Raw genomic sequence first — 27,866 nt, 5'->3', positions numbered from 1 at the left:
CCATGGACTAGGAGCCCCGACTCAGACTCGGCCCGGCCGGGCTCCGGGCCTCGCTCCGGAGGCGGTGAGGGTGGGAGCGGGGCGGGAGCGAGCCGGCGGGGCGCCGCGGCCGGCGCAGCCCCGAGGGCCCGCGTCGCTCTCCCGAGCCAAGGTTCTCGGGAGCGGGGCGCGGAAGAGACGTTAGCGGAGGCGCAGCGGCGTCCGGGACGCTTCACGGAGACAGCCCTCCCCAAGCCAGAGCCACCCGGGGCGGGGCCGCCTGCCTCCCTCCAGGCCCCGGCGCCGCCCTCCGGGGCGCAGTGCGCACAGCGACCGCCCACTAGGCGGGCCGGGCCGCGCCCGCCCGGGAGCCGGAGCCGCCGCCCCGCCCGGCCTTGAGCGCCCAGGGGCGGCCTGGCCTCGGAGCCAGCGGTGAGGCGCCCGGGGGGTGGCGGGCCGCGGCGGTTGGCGCGGAGGCGCCCGCGAGGCCCGGCGGCGCCGCTGATTGGCCGGTCAGCCGACGGGGCGGGGCGGCGCGGCGGTGAAGGCGAAGCCCACGGGCGCTGAGGGCCGGGCGGGCCCGGTGTGGGCGGCTCCGCCGGAACCCGGCTGCCCCTCGCCCCGCCCACCGCCCCCTCGGCGGCCCCGCCCCCAGGCCCCACTGCACTGGAGACGCACATGTCCGGCCGGGAGGAGCGGGGCCGCCGTGGGCCTCCTGTCCGGAGGTCGGAGGCAGGAGACCGTGTTCTGGCCGCGGTGCGGCGTCCTCGGTCTCTGCCGGCCGGGGGGCGGGGGTCAGCCGCAGCGGAGGCGGACCGGCCCGGTTAGACCCCCAGGAACCGGGAGCCCTGGCTCCCGGCTGGGAGGTGTCAGGAGCTCCCTCCTTCGGCCGCCCCAGGCCTGGGGGGAAAGCCTCAGCGGATGCCCGGCGCTGCCTCGGCCCAGAGCAGCTTTGACAGCTCACGCCGCGGCCCGCGCCCTCCCAGCCCTCACACCGCAGGGGCGGCCGTGGTCCCGGGGCTGCCTCGCGGAGGGCGCCGCGGCCCGGGAGCCCTGCCGGAGGCTGACTAGGGCCGTCTGTTTCCCCTCCCGAGGCAGCAGCCTGCGGACACCGCGGGGATGCAGCTCAGCAGCTCCCAGGGCAGAGTAGTCCTGGCTCCAGTGTCCCGAGGTTCTGATGTCCGTCCGAGGCCCAGGGCTCAGCCGGGCCAGGCTCCCCCGCAGAGGACAGTGCTCGGGGTGCTAACCGAGAACGGACAGCACCGGAAGCCCTGCGACCAGGTACTGACCGGGACGCGCCGGGGAAGGGCTCCCCTGGCACGGCGGGAGGTGGGCTCTCTCCTGCGGCTTTACTTACAAACTCTCCTTGAGTATTTCAGCCCTGGAACCTGGATTATTGGGACATTGGCTATTTTAAGATCATCCTATTGGGCCCTTTTTACACCTAGAAATAGAAAATAATTCTTTCCCTTCCAAAATCGAGGAAATAGGTCTAGGAACTATTTGGATTAAGTATATGTAAAGTCATTTACATGCTGGCTAAAAGGAAATGTGAATACCCCCAAAGAAATGATAGAACTGGGGTTACTCCGGGTCAGAGTGGTGTGCAGACTGATCTAGACGGTGCCTGAAGCAATCCTGGATAATCTTCGCCTTGTTCATTGGAGAGTGTTTAAAATTAGGATTGGATCAGGCTAGACTAGATTATTTCAAAAAGTGATTTGAAAGCAGACATCTCCCCAGTACTGATAAAGGGCAGTTGGCCATTAGATATTGCTTAACTGATTCCTTAGAATTAGATTGAAAACTAATTCAGACATTTAAATACAAATGAGGGGTTTGGATTCTTAAGAATGGATTTTCAGGCTTAAAAAACACACAAAAAAGCTTTCCCAAGTCTGTTATTAGGCAAAATCCTGATAACCGTGCTTTTGAAAGCCTGTTTGCACACTTGTAGTGGAATAGTGCTGGCATTAGTCAGTGAGGTAGGCAGGCTAGATATCATTTCCATTTTAAAAAATATATTTTTTTACTTACTGCTTTTAAAGAGAGAGAAAGGGGAAGAGAGAGGAGGGAGAGGGAGAACGAGAGAAAGAGAAAGAGACATTGACTTGTTCCGTTTATTTATATATTCATTGGTTGCTTCCTGTGTGTGCCCTGACTGGACATCAAACACACAACGTTGGCATATTGGGATGATGCGCTAACCCACTGAGCTATCAGGCCAGGGCTATCCTTTCCACGTTACAGGTGAAAAAATTTAGAAGGGAAGGAAAGGCCAAGGGTGAAGCAGTGGGAGAAGGCATAGTAGAGGAGACCAGATTAGAAACCTCTCATCTACTGACCTGACCATTCAAGCATTTTTGTGGCATCATATTAGTCAGAGAAAAATACCCAAAGTGATCTGTTTAAAGCTTTGGAAAAAATTCAGAAGTTGTTTTTAACAAACTTAATTTGTTTAGCAATGTTTGCTTCTTTAAACTTAAAGTCTAAAACCTGGTTATTATGAATTGGCAGTACGCCTTTGCTGACAGGTCTAACCTCTTACATTGCCTGATCAACCTCTACATGTCCCTGCTTGATTCTTCTATAACCTTCTTAGAAATCTATTTTACATATCTGCTTCTCTCTTTAATGCTTCACAACCTCCACCTCAGTTAATGGCTTTGTATACTATTTTCCTAAAAATATGAAAGTAACCAGAAGAGAATTTTCATATACTTTCATGTGCCATATACTCAGTCATCCAGATCCTGCTACATGACTCACGTCCCTGCTCATATGCAAGATGAACGCCTATTTGTGCAGTATACCTTACTCTTTTTTTTTTTCTTCTTTTCGGTTTTCTTTTCTCTACTGCATCAAATGTATAAGCAAATATAATTTTTCCATCTTAAATATCTTTCATCTACAAAGCTCTTTGCAGTGTCTGTCTCATTTATAGAAATATTTCTTAAGAGTTTGTTTATCCCATCCTCCATTAGGATGAGAATTTGGGATGTCAGGTTCACTGCTGTATTCTTGGTGGTTGGAACAGTGCCTAGCCAGGGTAGCATGCTAGTGTTTGTTAAATGAATGCTGTCTGTCTATATTTCTTCTCTTGTTCACTTTTCACTCAATTTTTAGTCCTTTACACTTAACTGATCATTCTTTATTTCTAGAAATAATTTTATTCTCACTCGGCCTAGAGAAGGCTACTCTATCCTGGATTTTCACCTAGCTCCTTGGCTACTCAGTATTCTGGTTCTTTCTTATCCTGTCTCTCAAAATTAGAGTGCTCCAGGACTTAGTATTTGATCTGAGTTTGCACTCAGTCCCTTACACTCTTTTTATTTATTTATTTTATTGTTTAAAGTATTACAAATAGTAGTACATACGTCTTCTTTTTTCCCCATTGACTTCCCCCCAGCCTCCCCCACTCCCCGGCACATGCCCTCACCGTGCCCCGCCCCCCCAAATGTCTTGCGTCCATTGGTTATGCTTATATGCATGCATGCAAGTCCTTCAGTTGATCTTTTAACTCCCCCCCCCCGCACCCCTCCCGAGCCTTCCACTGTAATTTGACAGTCTGTTCCATGCTTCTCTGCCTCTGTATCTATCTTTTTGTTCATCAGATTATAATGTTCTTTATTATCCATAAATGAGTGAGATCATGTGGTATTTATCTTTCACTGACTGGCTTATTTCACTTAGCATGAAGCTCTCCAGTTCCATCCACGCTGCTGCAAATGGTAAGAATTCCTTCTTTTTTATAGCAGCGTAGTATTCCATTGTGTAGATGTACCACAGGTTTTTAATCCACTCATCTGCTGATGGGCATTTAGGCTGTTTCCAAATCTTAGTGATGGTGAATTGTGCTGCTATGAACATAGGGGTGTATATATTGCTTCTGATTGGTGTTTCTGTTTTCTTGGGATATATTCCTACTAGTGGTATTACTGGGTCAAATAGCAGTTCCATTTTTAATTTTTTAAGGAAACACCATACTGTTTTACACAATGGCTGCACCAGTCTGCATTCCTACCAACAGTGAAGGAGGGTTCCTTTTTCTCCGCATCCTCTCCAGCACTTGTCATTTGTTGACTTGTTAAAGATAGCCATTCTAACAAGCGTGAGGTGTACCTCATTGTTGTTTTGATTTGCATCTCTCAGATGATTAGTGACTTTGAGCATGTTTTCATATGTCTCTTGGCTTTCTTAATGTCATCTTTCGAAAAGTGTCTATTTAGATCCTTTGCCAAATTTTTTTATTGAATTGTTTATCTTCCTTTTGTTAAGTTGTATAAGTTCCTTGTGAATGTTGGAGATTAAACCCTTATCGGAGATAACATTGGCAAATATGTTCTCCCATGCAGTGGGTTTTCTTGTTGTTTTGTTGATGGTTTCCTTTGCTGTGAAGAAGTTTTTTATGTAAATGTAATCCCATTTGTTTATTTTCTCCTTAGTCTCTCTTGCCCTAGGATCTGTGTCTGTAAAGATATTGCTATGACTTATGTCTGCAATTTTGCTGCCTATGGAGTCTTGTAGGGTTTTTATGGTTTCCCTTATTACAATAAAGTCCTTTAGCCATTTTGAGTTTGTTTTTGTGTATGGTGTAAGTTGGTAATCTAGTTTCATTTTTTTTTGCATGTATCTGACGAGTTTTTCCAGCACCATTTATTAAAGAGACTGTTTTGACTCCATTGTATGCTCTTACCTCCTTTGTCAAATATTACTTGAGTATAATGGCTTGGGGCAACTTCTGGGTTCTCTATTCTGTTCCATTGGTCTATATGTCTGTTCTTGTGCCAGTACCAGGCAGTTTTGAGAACTGTGGCTTGGTAATATAGCTTGATGTCTGGTATTGTGATCCCTCCAACTTTGTTCTTCTTTCTCAGGATAGCTGTGGCTATTCAGGGTCTGTCTTTTTATTCCTGATGAATTTTTGGAGAGTTTGTTTTAGATCTTTGAAATATGCCATTGATATTTTAATAGGTATTGCATTGAATCTATAGATTGCTTTAGGTAGTATGGACATTTTAATGATGTTGATTCTACCAATCCATGAACATGGTATTTTCTTCCATTTGTTTATGTCTTTTTCCTCTCTCTTTTTTTCCAATGTCCTGTAGTTTTCAGAGTACAGGTCTTTTACATCCTTAGTTAAGTTTATTCCTAGGTATCTTAATTTTTTTGGTGCAATGGTAAATGGGATTGTTTTTTTCTTTTCATTTTTCTGTGAGGTCATTATTGATGTATGAAAAGGCTGTAGATTTCTGGGTGTTAATTTTGTATCCTGCTACATTGCCAAATTCATTTATTAGGTATAGTAGTTTTTTGATGGAGTCTTTGCAGTTTTCTATGTATAGTATAATGTCATCTGCAAATAAGGACAGTTTTACTTCTTTTCCAATTTGGATGCCTTTTATTTCTTTTTCTTGTCTGATCACTATGGCTAGTACTTCAAGTACTATGTCGAACAGGAGTGGTGAAAGTGGGCATCCTTGTCTTGTTCCTGTTCTTAGGGGAAATGGGTTTAGTTTTTGCCCATTGAGTATGATGTTGGCTGTAGGTTTGTCATATAGGGCTTGTATTATGTTGAGGTATAATCCCTCTATTCCCACTTTGCTGAGAGTTTTTAGAAAGGGTGTTGGGCTTTGTAAATGCTTTTTCTGCATCAATTGATATGATTATGTGATTTTTGTCCCTCAGTTTGTTTATGTGATGTATCACATTTATTGATTTGCGAATATTGTACCATCCTTGCATCCCCAGAATAAATCCCACTTGGTCATGGTGTGTGATCTTTCTAATGTATTGCTGAATCCGATATGCTAGAGTTTTGTTGAGGATTTTAGCATCTATGTTCATCAAGAATATTGGCCTGTAGTTCTTTTTTTGTGTGTGTGGTGTCTTTATCTGCTTTTGGGATTAGGGTAATGTTGGCTTCATAGGAAGAGCTTGGAAGTATGCCTTTCTCTTGAAAAATTTGGGGTGGTCTGAGGATGACAGGTTTTAGTTCTTCTTTAAATGCTTGGTAGAACTCCCATGTAAAGCCATCCTGATAAGGGCTTTTGTTTTCTGGAAGATTTTTAATTGCTGCTTCAATTTCTTCAGTCATTATTGGCTATTCAGGTTTTTTGATTCTTCTTGGTTCAGTCTTGGGAGCTTGTATTTTTCTAACAATATGTCCATTTCCTCCAGGTTGTCCATTTTGTTGCAATAGAGTTGTTCATAGTATTTTTTCATAATCGTTTGTATTTCTGTGGGATTGGTTGTTACTTCACCTTTTCATTTCTGATTTTGCTTATTTGGGTCCTCACTCTTCGCTTCTTTGTGAGCCTGGCTAGAGGTTCATCAATCTTGTTTATCCTCTCAAAGAACCATCTCTTGGTTTTGTTGATCTTTTGTATTTTTTTTTTGGACTCTATGTTGTTTATCTCTGCTCTGATCTTTATTATTGCCTTCCTTCTGCTTATGCTGTTGCTTTCTTTCTAACTCTTTGAGTTGTGTGGTTAGATAATTTTTTACCATTGTTTCTTGTTTTTTTGAGGTAGACCTGTAGAGCTATGAACTTCCCTCTCTAGACTGCATTCTGAGATTCTGAAGATGGCGACTGGCAGGAAGGTAGGAATGAAGAGAGTGTGAGAGAGTGAGGGAGTGATAGAGGAGTGTTTGGACATGTGTGGTGTGTGTGTGTGTGTGTGTGTATGAGCTATGTACAGTTAGATCCTGCCCAGTTTGGCAGGTTTTCCTAGTGGCTGCCAAACTGGGCAGTCTTAGACAGCGGAGCCATGCTGCCACCGTGGACACTCCAGGGACGGCCAGCGCGGGCAGGGAGAACACGCCATCTTGAAAAACGGAGCTGCTTGAGACTAGGATCCTGACCTCAGCAACACAGTCTGATGCTCTGGGCAGGAGAGAGGCAGCACTGAGCTCCAGTGACTTGACTCTGTTTCTCATTGCAAGTGCCTGGGATCCCTGATTCCCAGTGCCTTCGTACTAAGAGCCAGTAACTCCAATTCTTGGTGCATGCACACACAGGGACCCTGATTCTTGGTGTGAGGACGCACCAACCAACAGAGACTGTGATACTCGATTCTTGGCACAGGCACTAAGGGACTCTGACTCCTGGCATGTGCTAGAGGACTCTGATTTTAGGCACCAGCCAGCAGGGTCTCTGTTTCTGCATGGCACAGGGGGGTCCCTGATTCTGTGTGCACGCATGAAGCCATAGTGACTGCCGGTGACTCTGATCTTGGGTGAGCATGGCTCCCACCAACCCATGGCAGCCACATGTCCAGGTGTTGGAGATCTGCAGGTACAGTCACGTGGTGAGAAACTCATACTGCACATGGCCCAGGTCCACACAACTCGACGTTTGAACCTTCTGGTGATAGTCAAAATGGGGAGACTATACAATCACCAGAGGAAAGAAAATGAGGAATCACCAAGAAAGAAAATTAGTGAAATAGAAGTATGCAACATGACAGAAAAAGAATTCAGAGTAACGGAGATACACCAGATGGATGAGAAAATCAACAACCTATGCAAAAATCAGGAAGAAATCAAAAGTGATATAGCTACAATCAAAAACACCATGGAAAGTTTCAACAGTAGACTAGAAGAAGCAGAGGACTGAATCAGTGAGTTAGAAGATAAGGTAGAGAAACAAGTTCAATCTGAACAACAACTGGAGAAAACTATTAAAAAGCAGGAGGAGACCTAAGGGAGCTTTGGGACAACATGAATGAAGTAACATACATATAATAGGGCTTCCAGAAGGACAAGAAGAGCAGCAAGGATTAGAAAATCTATTTGAAGAAATAATGACAGAAAACTTCCCGGATATGGGGAAGAAAAAAGTTACACAAGTACAGAGAGTCCCACGCAAGATGAATCCCAAAAGCCCCACACCAAGACACATCATAATTACAATGGCAAATGTTAACGACAAAGAGAGAATCTTTTTTTTTAATATATTTTATTGATTTTTTACAGAGAGGAAGAGAGAGGGATAGAGAGTTAGAAACATTGATGAGAGAGAATCATTGATCAGCTGCCTCTTGCACACCCCCTACTGGGGATGTACCCGCAACCAAGGTACATGCCCTTGACCGGAATTGAACCTGGGACCTTTCAGTCCACAGGCCGACGCTCTATCCACTGAGCCAAACCGGTTTTGGCAAGAGAGAATCTTAAAGGCTGCAAGAGAGAGACAGAGAGTTACCTACAAAGGATCCCCCATCAGATTATCAAATGATTTCTCAACAGAAACACATCAAGCTAGAAGGGAATGGAAGGAGGTATACAAAGTGATGCAAAGCAAAAGACTGAATCCCAGAACTCTATCCAGCAAGAGTATCAATTAATATTGAAGGGGAAATCAGGAGCTTTGCAGACAAAAAAAGGCTAAGGGGATTTATCTCTATGAAGCCAGCAATACAAGAAATGCTAACGGGAATGCTGTAAAAAGAAGAAATAGAAAGGGTGGGACACAGGCCTAAAGTACAGAAATGGCTACAAACAAGTACCTATCAATAATAACATTAAACTTAAATGGATTAAATACTCCAATCAAAAGACATCGAGTGAGTGAATGGATAAGAAAACATGACCCCTATATATGCTGTCTACAGGTGACCCACCTCAGAACAAGGGACTCACACAGACTGAAAGTGAAGCGATGGAAAAATATCTATCAGGCAAATGGAAACGAAAAAAAAAAAACACACAAAAAACTGGGGTAGCAATACTTATATCTGACAAAATAGATGTCAAAGTAAAGACCATAACAAGAGACAATAAAGGCCACATCATAATTCAAAAGGGATCGATACAACAAGAAGATATAACTCTGATAAACATTAATGCACCCAATGCAGGAGCACCAAAATACGTTAAAAAACAACAACAACACTTTTGGAACATATCAGGGAAGAGATTGACAGCAACACAATCGTAGTAGGAGACTTGAATACCCCATTAACATCACTGGATAAATCCTCTAGACAAAAAATTAGCAAAGAAACATCAATTATAAATGACTCACTAGATCAGATGTACTTAATAGACATCTTTAGAACATTCAACCCCAAAACTACAGAATATACATTCTTCTCAAGCACACATTGGACATTTTCAAAGATAGACCACATATTGGGACATGGCAAAGTTTCTCCAAATTCCAGAGGATTGAAATCATATCAAGCATATTCTCACATTACAATGGCATAAAATTAGAAATCAGTTACAGTAAAAACAATCACAAAAATTCAAACACTTGGAGGCTGAATAGCACATTATTAAACAATGAGTGGGTTACCAAAGAGATCAAAGAAGAAATAAAACACAACCTGGAACTAACAACAATGAAAACACAATATTCCAAAATTTTTGGAACACAGTGAAAGCAGTCCTGAGAGGGAAGTTTATAGCATTACAGGCCTACCTCAAAAAACAAAACAAAAACAAAACAAAAAAAAACAAGAAAAACTGGTAATAAACCATCTGACTCTGCAACTTGAAGAATTAGAAAGAGAGCAACAATAAAAGCCCAGTGTGAACAGAAGGGAGGAAATAATAAAGATCAAAGAGGAAATAAATGACCTAGAGACCAATACATAAGGTCAATGAAACCAAGAGATGGTTCTTTGAAAGGATAAACAGGATTGATGAACCTCTAGCCAGGCTCACCAAGAAGCAAAGAGAGAGGATCCAAATAAACAAAACAGAAACGAAAGAGGTGAAATAACAACAGACCCCACAGAAATATGAAGAAATGTAAAAAAAATACTATGAGCAACTCTACTCCAACAAACTGATAAACCTAGAAGAAATTGACATATTCCTAAAAAATACGACCTTCCAAAACTCAACCAGGAGGAATAAAAAAATCTGAATAGGCCAATGACTATGGAGGAAATTGAAGCATTAAAAAAAATAAAAACTTCCTACAAACAAAAGCCCTGGACCATACGGCTTCACAGGGGAGTTTTAGCAAACATTTAAAGAAGAAATAAAACCTATCTTCCTCAGACTATTCAAAAAAATTCAAGAGGAAGGAGCACTTCCAAGCTCTTTCTACAAAGCCAGCATTACCCTAATCCCAAAACCAGATAAAGACAATACAAAGAAAGAGAATACAGGCCAATGTCTCTCATGAACATAGATACCAAAATCCTCAACAAAGTTCTAGCAAAATGAATCTAGCATTACATTAGAAAGATTATACACCATGACCAAGTGAGATTTATCCTGGGGATGCAAGTATGGTACATCCGCAAATCAATAAATGTGATACATCACATAAACAGACTGAGAGAAAAAAACCATGTTATCATATCCATTGATGCAGAAAAAGCATTTGACAAAATCCAACACCCTTTCTTGATAAAAACTCTCAGTAAAGTGGGAATGAACGGATTATATCGCAACATAATAAAAGCCATAAATGACACATCCACAGTCAACATCATACTCAATGGGCAAAAACTAAAACCATTTCCCCTAATAACAGGAACACGACAGGGATGACCACTCTCACCACTCCTGTTCGACATAGTACTGGAAGTACTCGCCATTGCGAACAGACAAGAAGAAGAAATAAAAGGCATCCAAACTGGAAAAGAAGAAGTAAAACTGTCCTTATTCACAGATGACATGATATTGTACATAGAAAATCCCAAAGACACCATGTATAAACTACTAGACTTAATAAATGAATTCAGCAATGTAGCAGGATACAAAATTAACACCCGGAAGTCTATTGCTTTTCTGTACAGTAATAATGAACTCACAGAAAGAGAATTTAAAAAAGCAATCCCATTTATCATTGCAACTAAAAATTAAGATACCTAGGAATAAACTTAACCAAGGAAACAAAGGACCTGTCCTCAGAAATTTCAGGACGCTAAAAAAAAGAGATAGTGGAAGACATGAACAATTGGAAGATTATGCCATGTTCATGCATTGGTAGAATCAACATTAAAATGTCCATAGTACCCAAAGCAATCTATAAATTCAATGCAATCCCCATTAAAATACCAACGGCATACTTCAAAGACCTAGAACAAATTCTCCAAAAATTCATCTGGAATAAAAAAGACCCAGAATAGCTGTAGCAATCTTGAGAAATAAGAATAATGTTGGAGGGATCACAAAACTAGATATCAAGCTATACTACAAAGCAACTGTTCTCAAAACTGTCTGGTACTGGCACAAGAACAGAAATATAGACCAGTGGAAGAGACAGAAAACCCAGAGATAGACACAAACCAGTATGCTCAATTTATATTTGGCAAGGAGGCAAGAGCATACAATGGAGACATGACAGTCTCTTCAATAAATGGTGTTGGGAAAACTGGACAGATACTTGCAAAAAAATGAAACTAGACCACCAACTTACTCCATACACAACAATAAACTCAAAATGGCTAAAGGACTTAAACGTAAGATGGGAAACCAAAAAAATCTTAGAAGTAGCCATAGGCAACAAACTAGCAGACATATGTCATAGCAATATCTATACCAATACAGCTCCTAGAGCAATGGAAACTAAAGTGAAAATAAACAAATGGGACTACATCAAAATGCAATGCTTCTGCACAGCAAAAGAAACCATCAACAAAACAACAAGAAAGCTCACTGCATGGGAGAACATATTTGCCAATGTTATCTCCAATAAGGGTTTAATATCCAATATTTACAAGGAACTCATACAACTTAACAAAAGGAAGATAAACAACCCAATAAAAAAAATGGCAAAGGAACTAAATAGACACTTTTCAAAAGATGACATTCAAAAAGCCAAGAGACATATAAAAACATGCTCAAACTCACTAATGGTCTGAGAGATGCAAATCAAAACAACGATGAGGTACCATCTCACACCTGTCAAAATGGCTATCATCAACAAATCAACAAATGACAAGTGCTGGAGAGAATGTGGAGAAAAATTAGCTCTTCTTCACTGCTGGTGAGAATATAGACTGGTGCAGCCATTGTAGAAAACAATAGGGCGTTTCCTAAAAAAATTAAAAATGGAACTGCCATTTGACCTAGTAATACCACTAGTAGGAATATATCGCAAGAAAACAGAAACACCAATCAGAAAAGATATATGCAGCTTATGTTCATAGCAGAGGAGTTTACAATAGCTAAGATTTGGAAACAGCCTAAATGCCCATCAGCAGATGAATGAATTAGAAAACTGTGGTACATCTACACAATGGAATACTCTGCTGCTGTAAAAAAAGAAGGAATTCTTACCATTTGCAACTGCATGGATGTTATCTGGAGAGCATCATGCTAAGTGAAATAAGCCAGTCAGTGAAAGATAAATACCACATGGTCTCACTCATTTATGGATAACAAAGAACATTACAAACTGTTGAACAAAAATAGTCAGAGGCAAAGAAGCATTGAACAGACTGTCAAACTACAGTGGGAAGGTAGGGGAAGGTTTGGTGGGGGGGTGGTAAGAAATCAACCGAAGGACTTGTATGCTTGCATATAAGCACAACCAACAAACGCAAGAAACTGAGGGCGGGGGGACGTAGGCATGTGCTGGGGGTAGGGGAGATGTGGGGGGGAGGTCAGTGGGGAATAAAAAGAGATATATGTCTTTATATTTTTAATACCTTAAACAATAAAATTTTAAAAAATGTTACAAATAAAAGACTGCTTTCACTGTGTCCCATAAATTTTGGATTGTTGTGTCTTCATTGGTATTTGTTGCCATGATGCTTTTTATTTCATCTTTTATCTCTCTGGTAACCCAGTCCTTGTTTAATAGCATGCTCTTTAGCCTCCAGGTGTTTGATTTTTTCATTGTAATTGCTTTCTAGTTTTATGCCATTGTGATCTGAGAAGATGCTTGATATGAGTTCTATCTTCTTGAATTTGAAGAGACTTTGCCTGTGTCCCAATATATGTCTATCTTTGAAAATGAACCATGTGCACTTGAGAAGAATGTATATTCTGTGGCTTTGGGGTGAAATGTTCTGAAAATGTCAATTCCCTCTGGTCTAGTGTGTCATTTAGAATTGATGTTTCTTTGCTGATTTTTTTGTTTAGAGGATTTGTCCAATGGTGATAGTGGGGTATTAAAGTCTCCTACTATGATTGTATTGCTGTCAATCTCTCATTTGATATCTTCCAGAATTTTTTTATGTATTTGGCTGCTCCTGTATTGGGTGCGTATATGTTTACCAGAGTTATATCTTCTTGTTGATTGCTCCCTTTAGGATTATGAAGTGGCCTTCCTTATCTCTTATTATATCCTTCACTTTGAGATCTAATTTGACAATATAAGTATTGCTAACCTGTTTTGTGTTTTTTTTCATTTCCATTTGCCTGAAATACCTTTTTCCATCCTTTCACCATCAGTCTGTGTTAGTCCTTTTTTTCTGAGGTGGGTTTTCTGTAGAAAGCAGATACATGGGTCTTGTTTTCTTATCCACTCAGCTGGATTGAGGCATTTAATCCATTTACATTTAAAGTTATTGATAGTTACTTGTTTGTCACTATTTTATTTTTTATGCTTGTGTTCCTTCTTCACTTACTATTTCTTCTTTTTATAGCAGATGCTTTAGCATTTCTTGCATTGCTGATTTGGTGTTGATAAACTCTCTTAGTCCTTATTTGTCTGTGAAGCTCTGATTTCACCCTCAATTTTCATTGATAACCTTGTTGGGTACAGTATTCTTGGATTCAGACCCTTCCTTTGCATGACTTTGAATATTTTATTCCATTCCCTTCTGGCCTGATGTGTTTCTGTTGAGAAAACAGTCTCTAGTCTGATGGGGGATCCTTTGTAGGTAACTTTCTGTTTCTCTCTGGCCGCTTTTAAGATTCTTACTTTGTCGTTGGTGTTTGCCAATTTAATCATAATGTGCCTTGGCGTCGATCTTTTGGGGTTCATTTTGTTTGGGACTCGGTGAGCTTCTTGGGCTTGTGTGAGTTTTTTCTTCCTCATATCAGGGAAGTTTTCTGTCATTATTTCTTCAAACAGGTTTTCTATTCCTTGCTCAGTTTACTTTCCTTCTGGCACCCCTATTATGTGGATATTGTTTCGTTTCATGTTGTCCCAGAGTTCCCTTAGGCTCTTCTCTTGTTTTTTAAGGTTTTTTTTTCTAGATGCTGCTCTGCTTGGGTATTTTTCTTACCTTGTTTTTTAGCTCACTGATGCGGTCCTCTGCTTCTTCTGGATGCTTCTGTCTACTCTTGATGCTTTCTGTTGAGTTCTTTATTGCAGTGATGTAATTTTTCATTTTTTCTTGGTTCTTACACATATTGTTGAATTTGTCTTTCAACCTTTTCAGTGACCTTATAACCATTTCTCTGAATTCTTTCTCTCACATATTGCTTGCCTCCATTTCTTTTACTTCCTTTTCTGGTGATGCCTTTTTCCTTTAGTATGCGGGATGTTTCTTTGTCTCCCCGTGATCTCTACTCTCCGGGTGTCTGGTTATGTAGCTCTTTCTCTCCTGTGTTTAGTTAAAGGCACAAAATACAATACAACAAGGCCCAACACACAAGGCACTGAACATAAATGTATTCACAATACTAATAACCCCAAATAAAGGTGACCACCAGAGAAAAGAGAATTAGGGGATAAAAAAAGTCCAAAAATGATATTGAGAAAAGGAAAAAAGTAAGAGAGAAAAGAAAGAGAATAAAAAAGAAGGGGGAAAAACTATTTATATGGGGAGAAAACTCCAATAGAACAACAACTAATTCAAAAAAGTACAAACAACTAACACGCAGATATGAATGCAAACTACAAAAAAACAACTAACAACAAGCGAGGAGAGAAAAAACAAAAGAAAAAAAAAGGGAAACAATCACACAAACAAACAAACAAAACCCATCAATCTAATCAACAATCCAACTAACAACAACAATAGAACAGAGAGAAAGAAGGGCAAATCAAAACAAAATAAAACAAAAAACATTAATTTAAAAAACAACAAAAAACAAACAAAATAAAGGGAAGAGATAAAAAAATTAGATAGTGAAGAAAGAGGAGAGAGAAGTATGTATGAACTTCTAGCAGGGTATTGGAAATTAGATATATAAGTATGATCAATTTTTAACTGGGTAAAAGGAAGGAATAGGGAAAATCTAAATCAGGAATATGGTAAGAGAAACAGGACAACAAAAGGGAAAAGTGAGGAAGAGAGTGTTGGCATAAAGGTAAAGTTGAGATAGAGTAAAATGATGCTAAACGAAAAATGAAAATAGAATGTAGAACACTAATCCCAAAATAAAATAAAATAAAGAGAAAATAAAATGAAACTTTAGAAAAGGTAAAATAATAGTGGTAATAATACTGAATAAAAGTAAAAATATAATAATTAAAAAGGTAAAATCAGAGGAGACGGAGAAAATGGTGGCAGAATAGAGACGTGTTCTGAGCCTGGTCCCGGAACAGAAAGTAAGAAAACAGCTGAGGTTCGCACGGGGAGTGTTTGTTAGCAAGCTAAGGGACAGCTGAACTCCAGGAGAAGGTGGGGGAGTGCTAGGTAGGGTTCCTCTGACTGTGTAGCACCCATAGCGGCTGGGTCCCCTCCCGGAGCTGCAGGCTCAGAGGGGGAAACCTCGCCATCTTGCAAGGGAAAGAGGATTTTATTGGAAACCTGACTTTCCACAACAATGGCAAACACTGAACAGCTGTGAGCACCAGAACTCCAGTCCCCAATCAGCACAAACATGCGGATTCAAAGGAACTCTTCACTGCACCAAGGAAAGGTCAGATTTAGCCAGGATAGGAGAGAACTACATAACCAGACATCCAGAGAAGAGAGACCATGGGGAGACAAAGAAACAGTCCCCATAGGAAAGAAAAGCAGGCATCACCAGAAAAGGAAGTAAACGAATTAGAGGCAAGCAAGCTATCAGAGAAAGAATTCAGAGAAATGGTCATAAGGTGGCTAAAAAGAATGGAAGACAAATTTGACAATATGAGTAAGAACCAAGACGAAATGAAGAAGAACCAAGAAGAAATAAAAAATGACATTACTGCTGTAAAGAACTCAATAGAAAGCTTCAAGAGTAGACTAGAAGAAGCAGAAGACCGCATCAGTGAGCTAGAAGACAAGATGGAAAAAAATACCCAAGTAGAGCACCTTCTAGAAAAAAAAAATTAGAAAGCAGGAGGAGAGCCTAAGGGAACTTTGGGACAACACGATACAAAACAACATCCGAATAATAGGGGTTCCATAAGGAAAGGAAACTAAGCAAGGAATAGAAAACCTATTTGAAGAAATAATGACAGAAAACTTCCCTGATATAGGGAAGAAAAAACCCACACAAATCCAAGAAGCTCACAGAGTCCCAAGCAAAATGAACCCCAAAAGACCGACGCCAAGGAGGTATCGGATTCTTCCCAATTGAAGGTAAGGCTAGGCTTCAGATCACAGCCACTTTCCCCTTCAAGATGGTGTGGTGTCTGCGGCAGTGCCAGTCACTCCGAGAGAGATTTCAGCAGCAGTGGGAGCACGGTCTGGCAGTCCCCAACAGTCCCTTTGAATATAGCTGTCCCTCATTCACAAATAGACACTCCCCATACGTCCACACACTCACCTTTTGTTCTATCACTCACACACTATCTTGCAGCCTGCCTTCCCATCAGCAGCCATCTTCAATATCTTAGTCCCTTACACTCTTCAAGTCTTTTAACATTAAATGCCATGACTCATACTTTTTTCTTCTGTCTTGACCTCTCAGCTATGTTGCAGGTTCACATATTCAGCTGCCTACTTGACTGCTCCATTTGGATCCTTTTATCATACAATAGGCACCTCAAACATGTGCAAAACCAACCCTACCCCCAACCTGCTCTTCTCAAATCTTATCATCTCAGTAAATGCGATATCCATCCTTCCTGTTATTCAGCCTAAAAAACTTTGTCATCCTTGACTCTTGTTTTCCTCCTACCCCACATCTATTTTGCTGAAAAATACAATTGGCTTTACTTTTAAAAGTATCTATAATATCTTTATTTCTCATCTTTTACTAATACTACACTGGTTCAAAATCCTGTTGTATCTTACCTGGAATTTGCAAGTTTCACAGCTGGTCATCTTACTCACCTTACTTGCTCTCTATGCCTCTGCATAGCCAGGGTGAGCCTTTTAAAACATAAATCAGATCATCCTTTGCCCAAAACTCCTCAGTGGCTGTCCATCTCAGAATAGAAGATAATCCTTAAATGACCTTTTGTAAGGCCTACATGATCTGGCTTCTCTTTTCCTTCTAGTTTCTCTTTTCTCTCATGACCTACATACACTACTCTCTTTCTCACTCTGCCCCGTTTGTTTCTTAATGTGTGTCTGATGACACACTTCAACATCAGGGCATGTACATAGGCTGTTCCCTCTGCCCAGAATGCTTTTCTATTTTTTATCTGTGTAACTTACTCTTAGCTTGTTCATACCTTTGTCCACCTATTATCTTCATAGGGGATTTCCCGGCCACATTGTTTAAAATGGCAATGACTCTCTTTTCTCTCTGTTCTTCTTCTTCAAAGCACTTATCATTTGATCTACTATGTCTTTTCTTATTTGTCTTTCTCCTGTCCTCCCAACTAGATATAAACTCCATGAGGGCAGTTCATTTTGAACGTTTGATTCATTGCTAAATTCTGGGCACCTAGAACAATGTCTGGCACATAGTGGATGCTCAGTAAATGTGTAATGAATGTATGTCTTGATCCATTTACATATATATATGTAGCAAAAGTCAAACATGGTAGTAATTTGGAATTATGATTATCTGGTTATAGTAACTTGTGTTTTTGGTCCTTTATAGTTCATGTGATTTTACCAGAATTACCATAAATAATTTTTTTCTTGCCTTGGCCAGGTGGCTCAGTTAGTTGGAGAGTCATCCCATACACCTAAAAGGTTACAGGTACTGTACCTGGTCACAGTACATACCTAGATTGTGGGTTCAATTCTGTAGGGGAGGCAGCCGATTGATGTTTCTTCCTCTCTCTCTCTCCCTTCCACTTTCTCTCTGAAAACCAATAAACATATCCTCAAGTGAGGATTAAAAAATATTTTTTTCTTACTAGAGTAGACATAAACTACATATTTAATTTACTAGATGGAAGGGAAGTATGGAAACACATAAATTGAAAGGAGTCTCAACAGTAAACACCAAGATTAATTATCCTATATAATAAAGAGGTAATATGCAAATTGACCCTCACGCCCTTGCACAAGATGGCCACCCCATGTGGTCAGAGATGGCCGCCACAAGAAAGCCGGCAGGGGAGGGCATTGGGGGGGACCAGGCCTGCAGAGGAGGGCAGTTAGGGGCAACCAGGCCAGCAGGAGAGGGCAGTTGGGGGCAACCGGGCCATCAGTGGAGGGCAGTTGGGTCAACCGGGCCGGCGGGATAGGGCAGTTGGGGGTTAGCATGCCAGCAGGGGAGGGCAGTTGGGGGCAACCAGGCCTGCAGGGGAGGGCACTGGGGGGGACCAGGCCTGCAGAGGAGGGCAGTTAGGGGCAACCAGGCCTGCAGGGGAGGGCAGTTGGGGGGGACCAGGCCTGCAGAGGAGGGAAGTTGGGGGTGACCAGGCTGGCAGTGGAAGGCAGTTGGGGATTACCAGGCCTGCAAGGAAGGGCAGTTAGGGGCGACCAGGCTGGCAGGGGAGGGCAGTTGGGGATTACCAGGCCTGCAAGGAAGGGCAGTTAGGGGCGACCAGGCTGGCAGGGGAGGGCAGTTGGGGGTGACAGGGTCAGCAGGGGAGGGCTGTTGGGGGCAGTCAGGCCTGCAGGGGAGGGCACTTGGGGGCAATCGGGCTGGCAGGGGAGCAGTTAGGTATCAATCAGGCTGGCAGGGGAGTGGTTAGGGGGTGATCAGGCTGGCAGGCAGGCGAGCGGTTGGGAGCCAGCAGTCCCAGATTGTGAGAGGGATGTCCTACTGCTGGTTTAGGTCCGATCCCTGTGGGGATCCCAGAGTGGAGAGGGTGCAGGCTGGGCTGAGGGACACCCCCCGCATTGCATGAATTTCATGCACCAGGCCTCTAGTAAATGATAAAATGTTAATGCAGTAGCTAGACCTAGCATTTGTAAAAATATAACTTAGATTCATAAAGCTTGCCCACCTGTCCTGGTTCAGCTGACCTTCAGGTCATCCAGCATGACTCATCTTAATGTGCACTAATATGTAATGCATTACAGTTGTTTACAGAGGGGACACACACAGTTTTTTCCATCATTAATGTTATAGGAATAAAGAAAAGGGAGAAGCATTTGATTGACTATTAGATTTCTCTATCATGTCATACAAAAAGATTCTATGTTAAGAGAATTTAGTAGTATGTGTTTCTAATATCATCATATTTCTAATTAACTGGGTATAAAATGGGAACTTTATAGGGGCCTGCTGACTTAAAGTTAACTGTTTAAGGGGGAGGACTGTAGGAACTCAGAAACTATGCATCAAGAACTGTGCTGGGTACTTATAAAATCCTGTAATGCTATATAAGCATGAGAGCCAATGTACAATCCCCTCTTCCCCCTTTCAGTTTGAAGAAGAGTTTTAGTTTCATTTGAAGAAGTGTTATAGTTTCTTTTTTCTAGGATTTTTAATTCCCTTTGATAAATATGTGAGGAAGATGAAAAATTTTAGATAGCTCTTTTACCAAATGTCAAATGTAGAAAGAGATAAGGGAGAAGTCATACTTTGGAAGCTTCATTTTCTGAAATTATATTGCAGAAATAGATATTTCAATTTAAGATTCCTCTTATTTTCCCATCCTGCTGGCTTGAGTCACACAGGTTCACATCACCTATTAGTCTTTGGGGTGGCCTTTAACAAAAAATCCTTTTCTAGGGGATCACAACAGTTAGGTGTTTCTCTGGATCAGAAAATGTCTTCCCTCAAGCTGGAAAGAAAGCACTCTCTGACTGTGGGGTCAACGTGCCAGCCAAGCAAGGATTTGATATCTACATGGATGAACCTGAACAAGAGGACAAAAACAGCTGCAGTGGGAAAGAGGGGATGGCATTTGAGGATATGTATGAAGTAGACACTAGCACACTCAAGTCAGACCTTCACTTCCTGCTGGATTTTAGCACAGGTAATCTGACTTCCCTATGGTGGATGATAGGCACCCTGTATTCATAATCACCTGCAGTATTCAATAGCATGTTACTAGCAAGAGAAACCGTGGAGGGTTAGTGGATAGAATGACTTTTTAAATTAAATGTCTTACCTAATAATGTTGAATCACTGCAGTTTCCCCTATGCTGGTAGAGTCATCTCTTCATGCTCAGTCTGAAGATACATCAGATTTTGGTACAGACATGATAAATGTGACTGAATATGCTGAAGAAATTCATCAGTACCTTAGAGAAGCTGAAGTAAGTTTTCCCAAATTCTACTTCAATTGCCATCACCCAAAGCACTTAATATTAAGATAGTTATAAACTCTTGGCCATAACCATTAGTGAATGGCATTCTTATGACATCTAAATATAAGAATATCTATGAAAAACAATAGTTGCGAGGTGAGTAACAATTACTTGGACTATTCCTCTATGACACAAATGGTTTATATATTAAGCATTTCACTGTTAGAAATAGTCCATGTTGCCATTTCCCTCCCTCCTTTATTTGTTACCTAATTGCATTACAGAACCAGAATCTCACACTTTCTTTTGTGTCATAGTAAAGATTTATTTGTGTTTTGATCAGTTTCCTTCTAACCTTTGCTCATGAGATTTTTAAAATAGCAGCTATACTGTGGCATGATCTTTCTGATACAGCAAGTATTTAAATATCAAAACTGTTTCCCCAAACAGATGCGATACAGGCCCAAAGCCCACTACCTGAGGAAACAACCAGACATCACAGAAGGCATGCGAAGGATTCTGGTGGACTGGCTGGTTGAGGTTGGAGAAGAATATAAGCTTCGAGCTGAGACTCTCTACTTGGCTGTCAACTTCCTGGACAGGTTTCTTTCATGCATGTCTGTTTTGAGAGGGAAATTGCAGCTTGTAGGAACAGCAGCTATTCTTCTGGCTTCGTAAGTGTTCTTCAGCTTAAATAATGTGAAACTACAGTCTCTCAAAACACATGATTTATTCTTCATTTATTGAAGAAATGCAGTACTTAAAATTTATTCATGCCTTCTTTGATAAAATACCATAATTTTTATAGTATTTACTGAGAAACTGAACCTTACCACATGTTCACTCTTCAATTCAGATGTTTATGATACAGTTTCATGACCAAGGTGGCCATCAGCTCAAATTCAGGATGCATTTTAACTATTTTGTGGTATAATCTTTGGCTGTATTCTAGTACAAGTAAAAGTCCTATTTAAGGAGATTTTCTTTATATGGAAGTCATCTTCATGATCTGTTAAATGATCTGTAATACCACAATTTATGTGGTTACAGTGAATAAATTATTCACTGTTCCTGTTACTATCAACCATTGATAACAATATCTAATTATGTGGAGAAGAGCTGGGTTGTTGCTGCGTTTAATTAGGGTGAGTAGTAGTTTTCCTTTCCATTCTTCTAGTCTCAGATATTCTAGTTATTAATGCCTAAAAACTTGCCAAAATTTCCCTACATAAAAGAAAATAAAAGCAAAGAATTGACAGCAGTGAAACTATCATTATCATTCTCTTGGATATATAGCATCATTTGCTAATTCTATAGAGAAAGCTAAACATAATGTTTTTAAAAATCTAAGACTTAACACATTCTCTTTCTACTATGTGTTCAACATAACATTCTTTCCCACAAGAAGATTTTAATTAAGAGGAGTTTACATGTATGTCTGTCATTCAGAATCTTTCAGTATATCAGAGGCCAAAACTAAAATTCTTACTGGAAAATGTTTCTGTTACTACCTAGCAGTCAATACAACATGTTTTTGTAATATTCATGTTCTTGTTCTGGAAACAAATTACTATTATCTTCACAGCCCTATACCATTTAGTGATTTTTTTTTTTAAGTCTGCAAGGGTCATGTGAGAGGCAGGGTTTTGATAGCACAGGAAGGAGAGCCACAGGTTCCAAGCATTATTTCCAAAGATTCTTTACCTTTCATAGGAAATATGAAGAAATATACCCACCTGAAGTAGACGAGTTTGTCTATATAACTGATGATACTTATACAAAACGACAACTGTTAAGAATGGAACACCTACTCCTGAAAGTCCTAGCTTTTGATCTGACAGTGCCAACTACCAATCAGTTTCTCCTTCAGTACTTAAGGAGACAAGGAGTGTGCATCATAACTGAGAACCTGGCCAAGGTATGCCATGTAACTACCAAGAACTTTGGTGCCAAATTGGGTAAAAAGTAGCCTTTCCAATCATCCTTTAGTTCTTTCCTTTTTAGTTTATTGTTGTTTGTTTGTTTTGTTTGTTTGTTTTTGTCTTGGGCCCAGAAAAACTTTTAGCAATGGAAGAGAGCTAATTTTAAGAACCCAACTTCTGGTTAGGAGACATTACTGTTGATCATGTTTGGTAGGCATGGGTTGTCTAATGACTCAACTCTTAAAGAACTGTTTCCTTGTTGGATACAGACCACATGAAAGCAATATTCTTAGGTGTACAGAATAGGAACAAAGTAAATGTGATTTGATTTGACTCTAATCTCCTCCAAACATATTAAGTAATGAAGCATTATTTAGTCATTTGGAGTTAAAGAACTTAGTTGAAGGCACTAAAGTGCATATTGGTTTGGAAAACTTGGTTTCCAACCACTATGATTTAGTATATCTGGTATTTATGTGCTATGCAAACAGTGATAAGAAAATCTATGTAAATTTCCAAATATGTTTCTTCTAATCTGATAGATTCCCACTGGTTCTAGCTCTGAACTGCATGATTTTGCCTGATATAAATAGCTTTAATATGCTCATAGTTTGCCTTTGGCTTAAGTTCTACTCCAGTGGCCAGAGCAATGCTACTTTATCTGACCAGCATAAACCTATACTACTAGTATAAGATAAGTAACCCATCACATATACTGTGTGCATAGACCAAATACTTGTGTATTGAAATTTATTACAACATAAATATTATTCTGTTTGTGGACAGGCATGGTAGTTATTAACCTAGGTGCAATTGATGCAGGTTGAATAAAATTAAGACACAATTGTTTCCCCTGACTTTTTTTTGAGAGAGAGAGAGGAAGGGAGAGACAGAGAGAGAGAGAGAGAGAGAGAGAGAGAGAGAGAGAGAGAGAGAAAGGAAGAAACATCAGCTGCCTTCTGCAGGCCCCGTACCAGGAATTGAGCTCACAACCTGGGCATATGCCCTGACTGCATGAATGGAACTGGCAATATCTTGGTGCCAGGATGACCCCCGACCAACTGAGCCACCCCAGCCAGGGCAATTCCCCTAACATTTTTAACTTTACTTGTAACTTGAGTCGAATTCCTAATTCCAATGAGCTTTTTCTTTCTTGTTTTTAGTATGTAGCGGAACTGAGTCTACTTGAAGCTGACCCATTCTTGAAATATCTTCCTTCATTGATAGCTGCAGCAGCTTATTGCCTGGCAAACTATACCGTGAACAGGCATTTATGGGTAAGATTATAATTACTTTTTTTTTTAGATGAAATTCAAGGCCTCTCTAAAATTTGTTCAGCAACTCTTAAGGCTTAGAATAGGCTGGCCTCTTATGAGTCTTACCAGCAGACTATAACAGCCTTTGTGGCTTTGACTCAACGGCTTTGCTCTATGGAGACTAGAGATTGCAGGAAGTCAAGAAGATAGTGTTGACATGCTCATTTAACAGAAGCAGGCCTGGAAACCTCAATGCCTGCTCTTGTAGTATAGGCATTGACCACTTCAAGAAAAGTTGTTGACTTTTCCCCTAAAAGTCGTTCACAACCTGGGTCCAATTAAGATGGTCAAAAGGTTGGATCATGCTTTCAAGGGAACAGGGAATTTAATGTTGCCTCTTGGCCCAAGAAGGTAGTAAGAAAGGAAATGGGCCCCTAGGTTTGATTCTGAAGGCTCACTTGTGTGCTGAAAGAAGTGGGGTATCTACTTTTATTTTTTTGTCTGTGTTTGGCTAAGAATCTTTTATATTCTATATACACCGTGAGTTTAGTTAAGTACATTATAAATGTACAATATGAGCAAATTTAGAACTGGTTATTATTTCTAATATTTTTGTCTAAAGTCTCTAAAGAAGGATTATGTTGTCTTTTGAAGTAAATATCTATACCAAGTGATTAATTTCCTTTATTTCATAGCTTTAGCTTCAGATTTCTCATATCTTAAAAGGTTATCTGATGCAATTTTTATTTTGTCTTGATTAGCCAGAAACCCTTGCTGCATTTACAGGCTATTCATTAGGTGAAATTGTGCCTTGCCTGAGTGAGCTACATAAAGCATGCCTTGATATACCCCACCGACCTCAGCAAGCAATTAGGGAGAAGTACAAGACTTCAAAGTAAGTTCTTGAAATTTTCTTATCTAGACTTACTCTTTAAAGCTTCAATAAGTCATAGTAATGAACAAACTGTATATCTGGTGCTGGATTGGAAAAACAAGGTTGTATGTTGAATCAAGAAAATCAGTTGAAAACAAACAAAAGAAAACAAGCAAAAAAGAAAATCTATTCAGAGAGATATCCTAATATATAAAAACCCAGGTCCTTAATGACCGACTGAAGCCTTGACTGAACACCGGAAGTCAGTCCTGCAGTCAGTGCTGGGTTGCTGTGGCGACCCAGCACTGACTGCCACCAGTGCGGGCACAGCGACCCAGCACTGACTGCCAAGGGGACTGCGGATCAGGCCCGGAGAGAGAGGCAGGGTCTGATCCACAGCCTCCGTGGCAGCTGTTGATCAGCTGTTGCCTCTCTCTTTCTCGGCTTTGCCAGCAGCTGCGCCTGTTTCTCTCAGTGCCTCCGTGGGGGCTGCTGATCAGCCCTGCCTGTCTGATCAGGCCTGGAGACAGGCCCGGGGATGCTGACTGGCATAGAAACTGACCAATCAGAACCAAATCTGGGTGAACTGTGAGGAACCAATGGCTGCCTAGGAGGCGGAGCTTTTGATGCTGACTGGCATAGAAACTGACCAATCAGAACCAAATTGGCCTGCAGGGGAGGGCAGTTGGGGGCGAGATCAGGCCATCAGGGGAGGGCAGTTAGGGGCAATCAGGCAGGCAGAAGCAGTTAGGGGCAACCAGGCCGGCAAGGGAGGGCAGTTGGGGGCAATCAGGCTGGCAGGGGAGAGCAGTTAGGGGTGATCAGGCTGGCAGGCAGAGAGGTTAGGGGCAATCAGGCAGGCAGGCAGAGGGGTTAGGGGCAATCAGGCAGGCAGGCAGAGGCAGTTAGGGGCGATCAGGCAGGCAGGCAGGTGAGTGGTTAGGAGCCATTGGTCCCAGATTGTGAGAGGGATGTCTAACTGCTGGTTTAGGCCCGATCCCACAGAGATTGGGCCTAAACCGGCGGTTGGACATCCCCCATGGGGTCCCTGATTGGAAAGGGTGCAGGTTGGGTTGAGGGAACCCTCCCCTCTGTGCACGAATTTCATGCACTGGGCCACTAGTAGATTTATAATTAGCTTGTAGTACATAGAGTCACCTAGCTTCCTTCCTTTCTGCTAAAACTACTGGAGAGTTTTCTGTGGCCTGAGATTTTACAAAACTGAAGTCTTTGCCTTGTGCTGAACTTGCTTTGGGTCTCATTTCAGGTACATGCATGTGTCTCTCATGGAACCACCTGCAGTTCTTCCTCTGCAATAAGTTTCAGAACTGAAGCACTTTCAGAACTTAACCTCCAGATCAACAGGATTGATCCTAATTTTTATAGGTTTCTGCAGGTTGAATCAACTAGTGTTGGTACAATATAGATGACATATTTTTTTAAAAATATGAATGTATTTAGGTTCTCTTAGATTTAGTAGTTTGTAAAATAGTCTTAACATTTTAAAAGAATAAACAACTTGCCTTATGGCCATGTGTCAGGTTTATTTACTAATTATCGTGGCCAACACACTTGCCTGAATTTTAGATGAGAGTATTAAAAAATGTCATCTCAATTTTAAGAATTCTTCTAAGTTGGTTTTCTAGTAAAAATTTGGCATGTGTTAAGGTTTGGCCGATGACATGGGCTGTGAAAAAATTCACAATTGAGAGAAGAGATAGATGCAAGGAGGATATTTCGTTTACTTTCCAAGGGAGGAGAGAAAGAGTGGCTTGCTCATAATGGTTGCTGTTGCTAAGTGCCAAAGGAAGGGAGGGAGATTGTGTTGAAGTTGAGCAGATACCAGGGGAGTTGTCTTGAAAAGTTTCCATTTGTTTGCTTTCCAGCATATAGCCTAAGGAGGTGTCTTATCAGTATTTTTCCCAAGCCTGTGAAACAAACTTAGACCAAAAGTTACGAATAGCTCAAAAGAGGCTTGTTGGGGGGCAGAGCCGGGGAGGGAGAGAAGAAGAGACCTTTCTACTAACTAGAGACTTTGTGGTACAAATTATCCCTGAGGGAGGAGGTGGATGCAAAAATACAGCCTTGAGAGTGGTTTACCTTGTCTTGCACTTTGAATAGAGGGGTTGTTTAAATCAGAGGAGCTAACACTCTTGGGGTTTAATTACCAAGTGGTTCTCATAAGTTGCGGAAGGTTATAGCAAGGAAAAGGAAAGTCCTGTTTTCTATCCTTTCAACAGGCTATTAGGTTTGTGTTCTGAGGAACCCAGAGGTTTTCATGTTTGGTAAGCGGCTGTCCTGAGGTTTTATTCTCCTATCTCTTCATGTAACTCTCCATAAATTAGCAAAGGAAGGAACTCCAAGCTTAGTCAGATTAGTGAAGGGATGTAAACGAGCACTGTCTATTATAGCTTCCTCCTGGGACCCGAGGGAGGAAAGGCAATGGGCTGAGGACTAAATGTGCTCAGGTAGAAATGAGAGCTGACATACTTAATGTTAATCCAGGAGGTGATGCTCATTTGGTAAAGGGATACCATTATGGCAATGTTCTTTTTTCTTCTTTTTTTGTTTTGTTGTGTTGTATTTCTCTTTTATTTTATTTTTTAATGTTTTTGTTGATTTTAGCGAGAGAGGAAGGGATAGATAGAAAAATCAATGATGAGAGAGGATCATCAAGTGGCTGCTCCCTGCATGTCCCCGACTGGGGATAGAGCCAGCAACCCAGGCATGTGCCTTGACTGGGAATTGAACCAAGACCTCCTGGTTCATGGGTCGATGCTCAACCATTAAGCCACATCAGCCAGGCTTTTTTTTTTGAATCTTATTTTTTTTAGTGCTCATTTGTTTTCAATGATCAGTTTTGATTTAGTCACCCATCAAGCATTTTCAAGTATTTCACTCTTAGAATATGCTCAGAGAAGTAGAAAAAGCATATTTCACCATAGGATGGGACTTCAGAATAATTAAGCTAACCTTTTATGTTTATGTCTTGGGAGATAACCATGCTAAAGTTTGCTCTTGCTCACATTATTTATGATTCTACATTTCACCTCACTACATATTTATCTAAGGCTTCTGCCAACAGCACTTAAGTACAGTATAAGATGGGGAACATTCAAAAATTAAACACTTAATTTTCTTTTAAAGATTAGAAGGAAAATCAAGAGTAGACTTGGCCTTAAGGGAAGGTGTTGCTTAGTGGCGATATATAAATTTTGTTAATCTCAAGATCAGTAGTCCTGGACCAGTAAGCCTTGGAGGCACTGGGCCTCCTATGTGTATTCTGTCTCCAGGCCTGCCCAGGGCTCTGCGGAGATAAGAACAATAGGAAGTGTTTTCTAGGTTCCTTATCATTGAAAAAATTAAACCCAGGTAGGTTTTGGTAACATGGAAGTAGATGAACTCCAAATTTTATGTTAGTTACAAGCTCTAATGAAATTATAAATATAAAAATACAATCATATATTACATATTTTGTGAAGACTTT

At 41.1% G+C, this 27,866-nt stretch overlaps 1 protein-coding gene across 1 annotated transcript; it reads left to right on the top strand.

The window, feature by feature from the left end:
- Nucleotides 1-395: 395 nt before the first annotated feature.
- On the top strand, nucleotides 396-25,908 carry CCNA1 (cyclin A1). Its single transcript, XM_054720369.1, has 9 exons — nucleotides 396-411; nucleotides 1,078-1,260; nucleotides 19,807-20,053; nucleotides 20,212-20,336; nucleotides 20,778-21,001; nucleotides 22,041-22,245; nucleotides 23,413-23,526; nucleotides 24,267-24,400; nucleotides 25,647-25,908. The coding sequence occupies exons 2-9, from the start codon at nucleotides 1,099-1,101 to the stop codon at nucleotides 25,696-25,698; spliced, it is 1,263 nt and encodes a 420-aa protein (XP_054576344.1). The 5' UTR covers nucleotides 396-411; nucleotides 1,078-1,098; the 3' UTR covers nucleotides 25,699-25,908.
- The last annotated feature ends 1,958 nt before the right edge of the window (nucleotides 25,909-27,866 follow it).

Source organism: Eptesicus fuscus, chromosome 8, assembly GCF_027574615.1.
Source record: "Eptesicus fuscus isolate TK198812 chromosome 8, DD_ASM_mEF_20220401, whole genome shotgun sequence".
Classification (NCBI taxonomy): Eukaryota; Metazoa; Chordata; class Mammalia; order Chiroptera; family Vespertilionidae; genus Eptesicus; species Eptesicus fuscus.
Note: the sequence above shows the minus strand (reverse complement) of the source record. Positions and strands in the feature narration are given on the sequence as shown.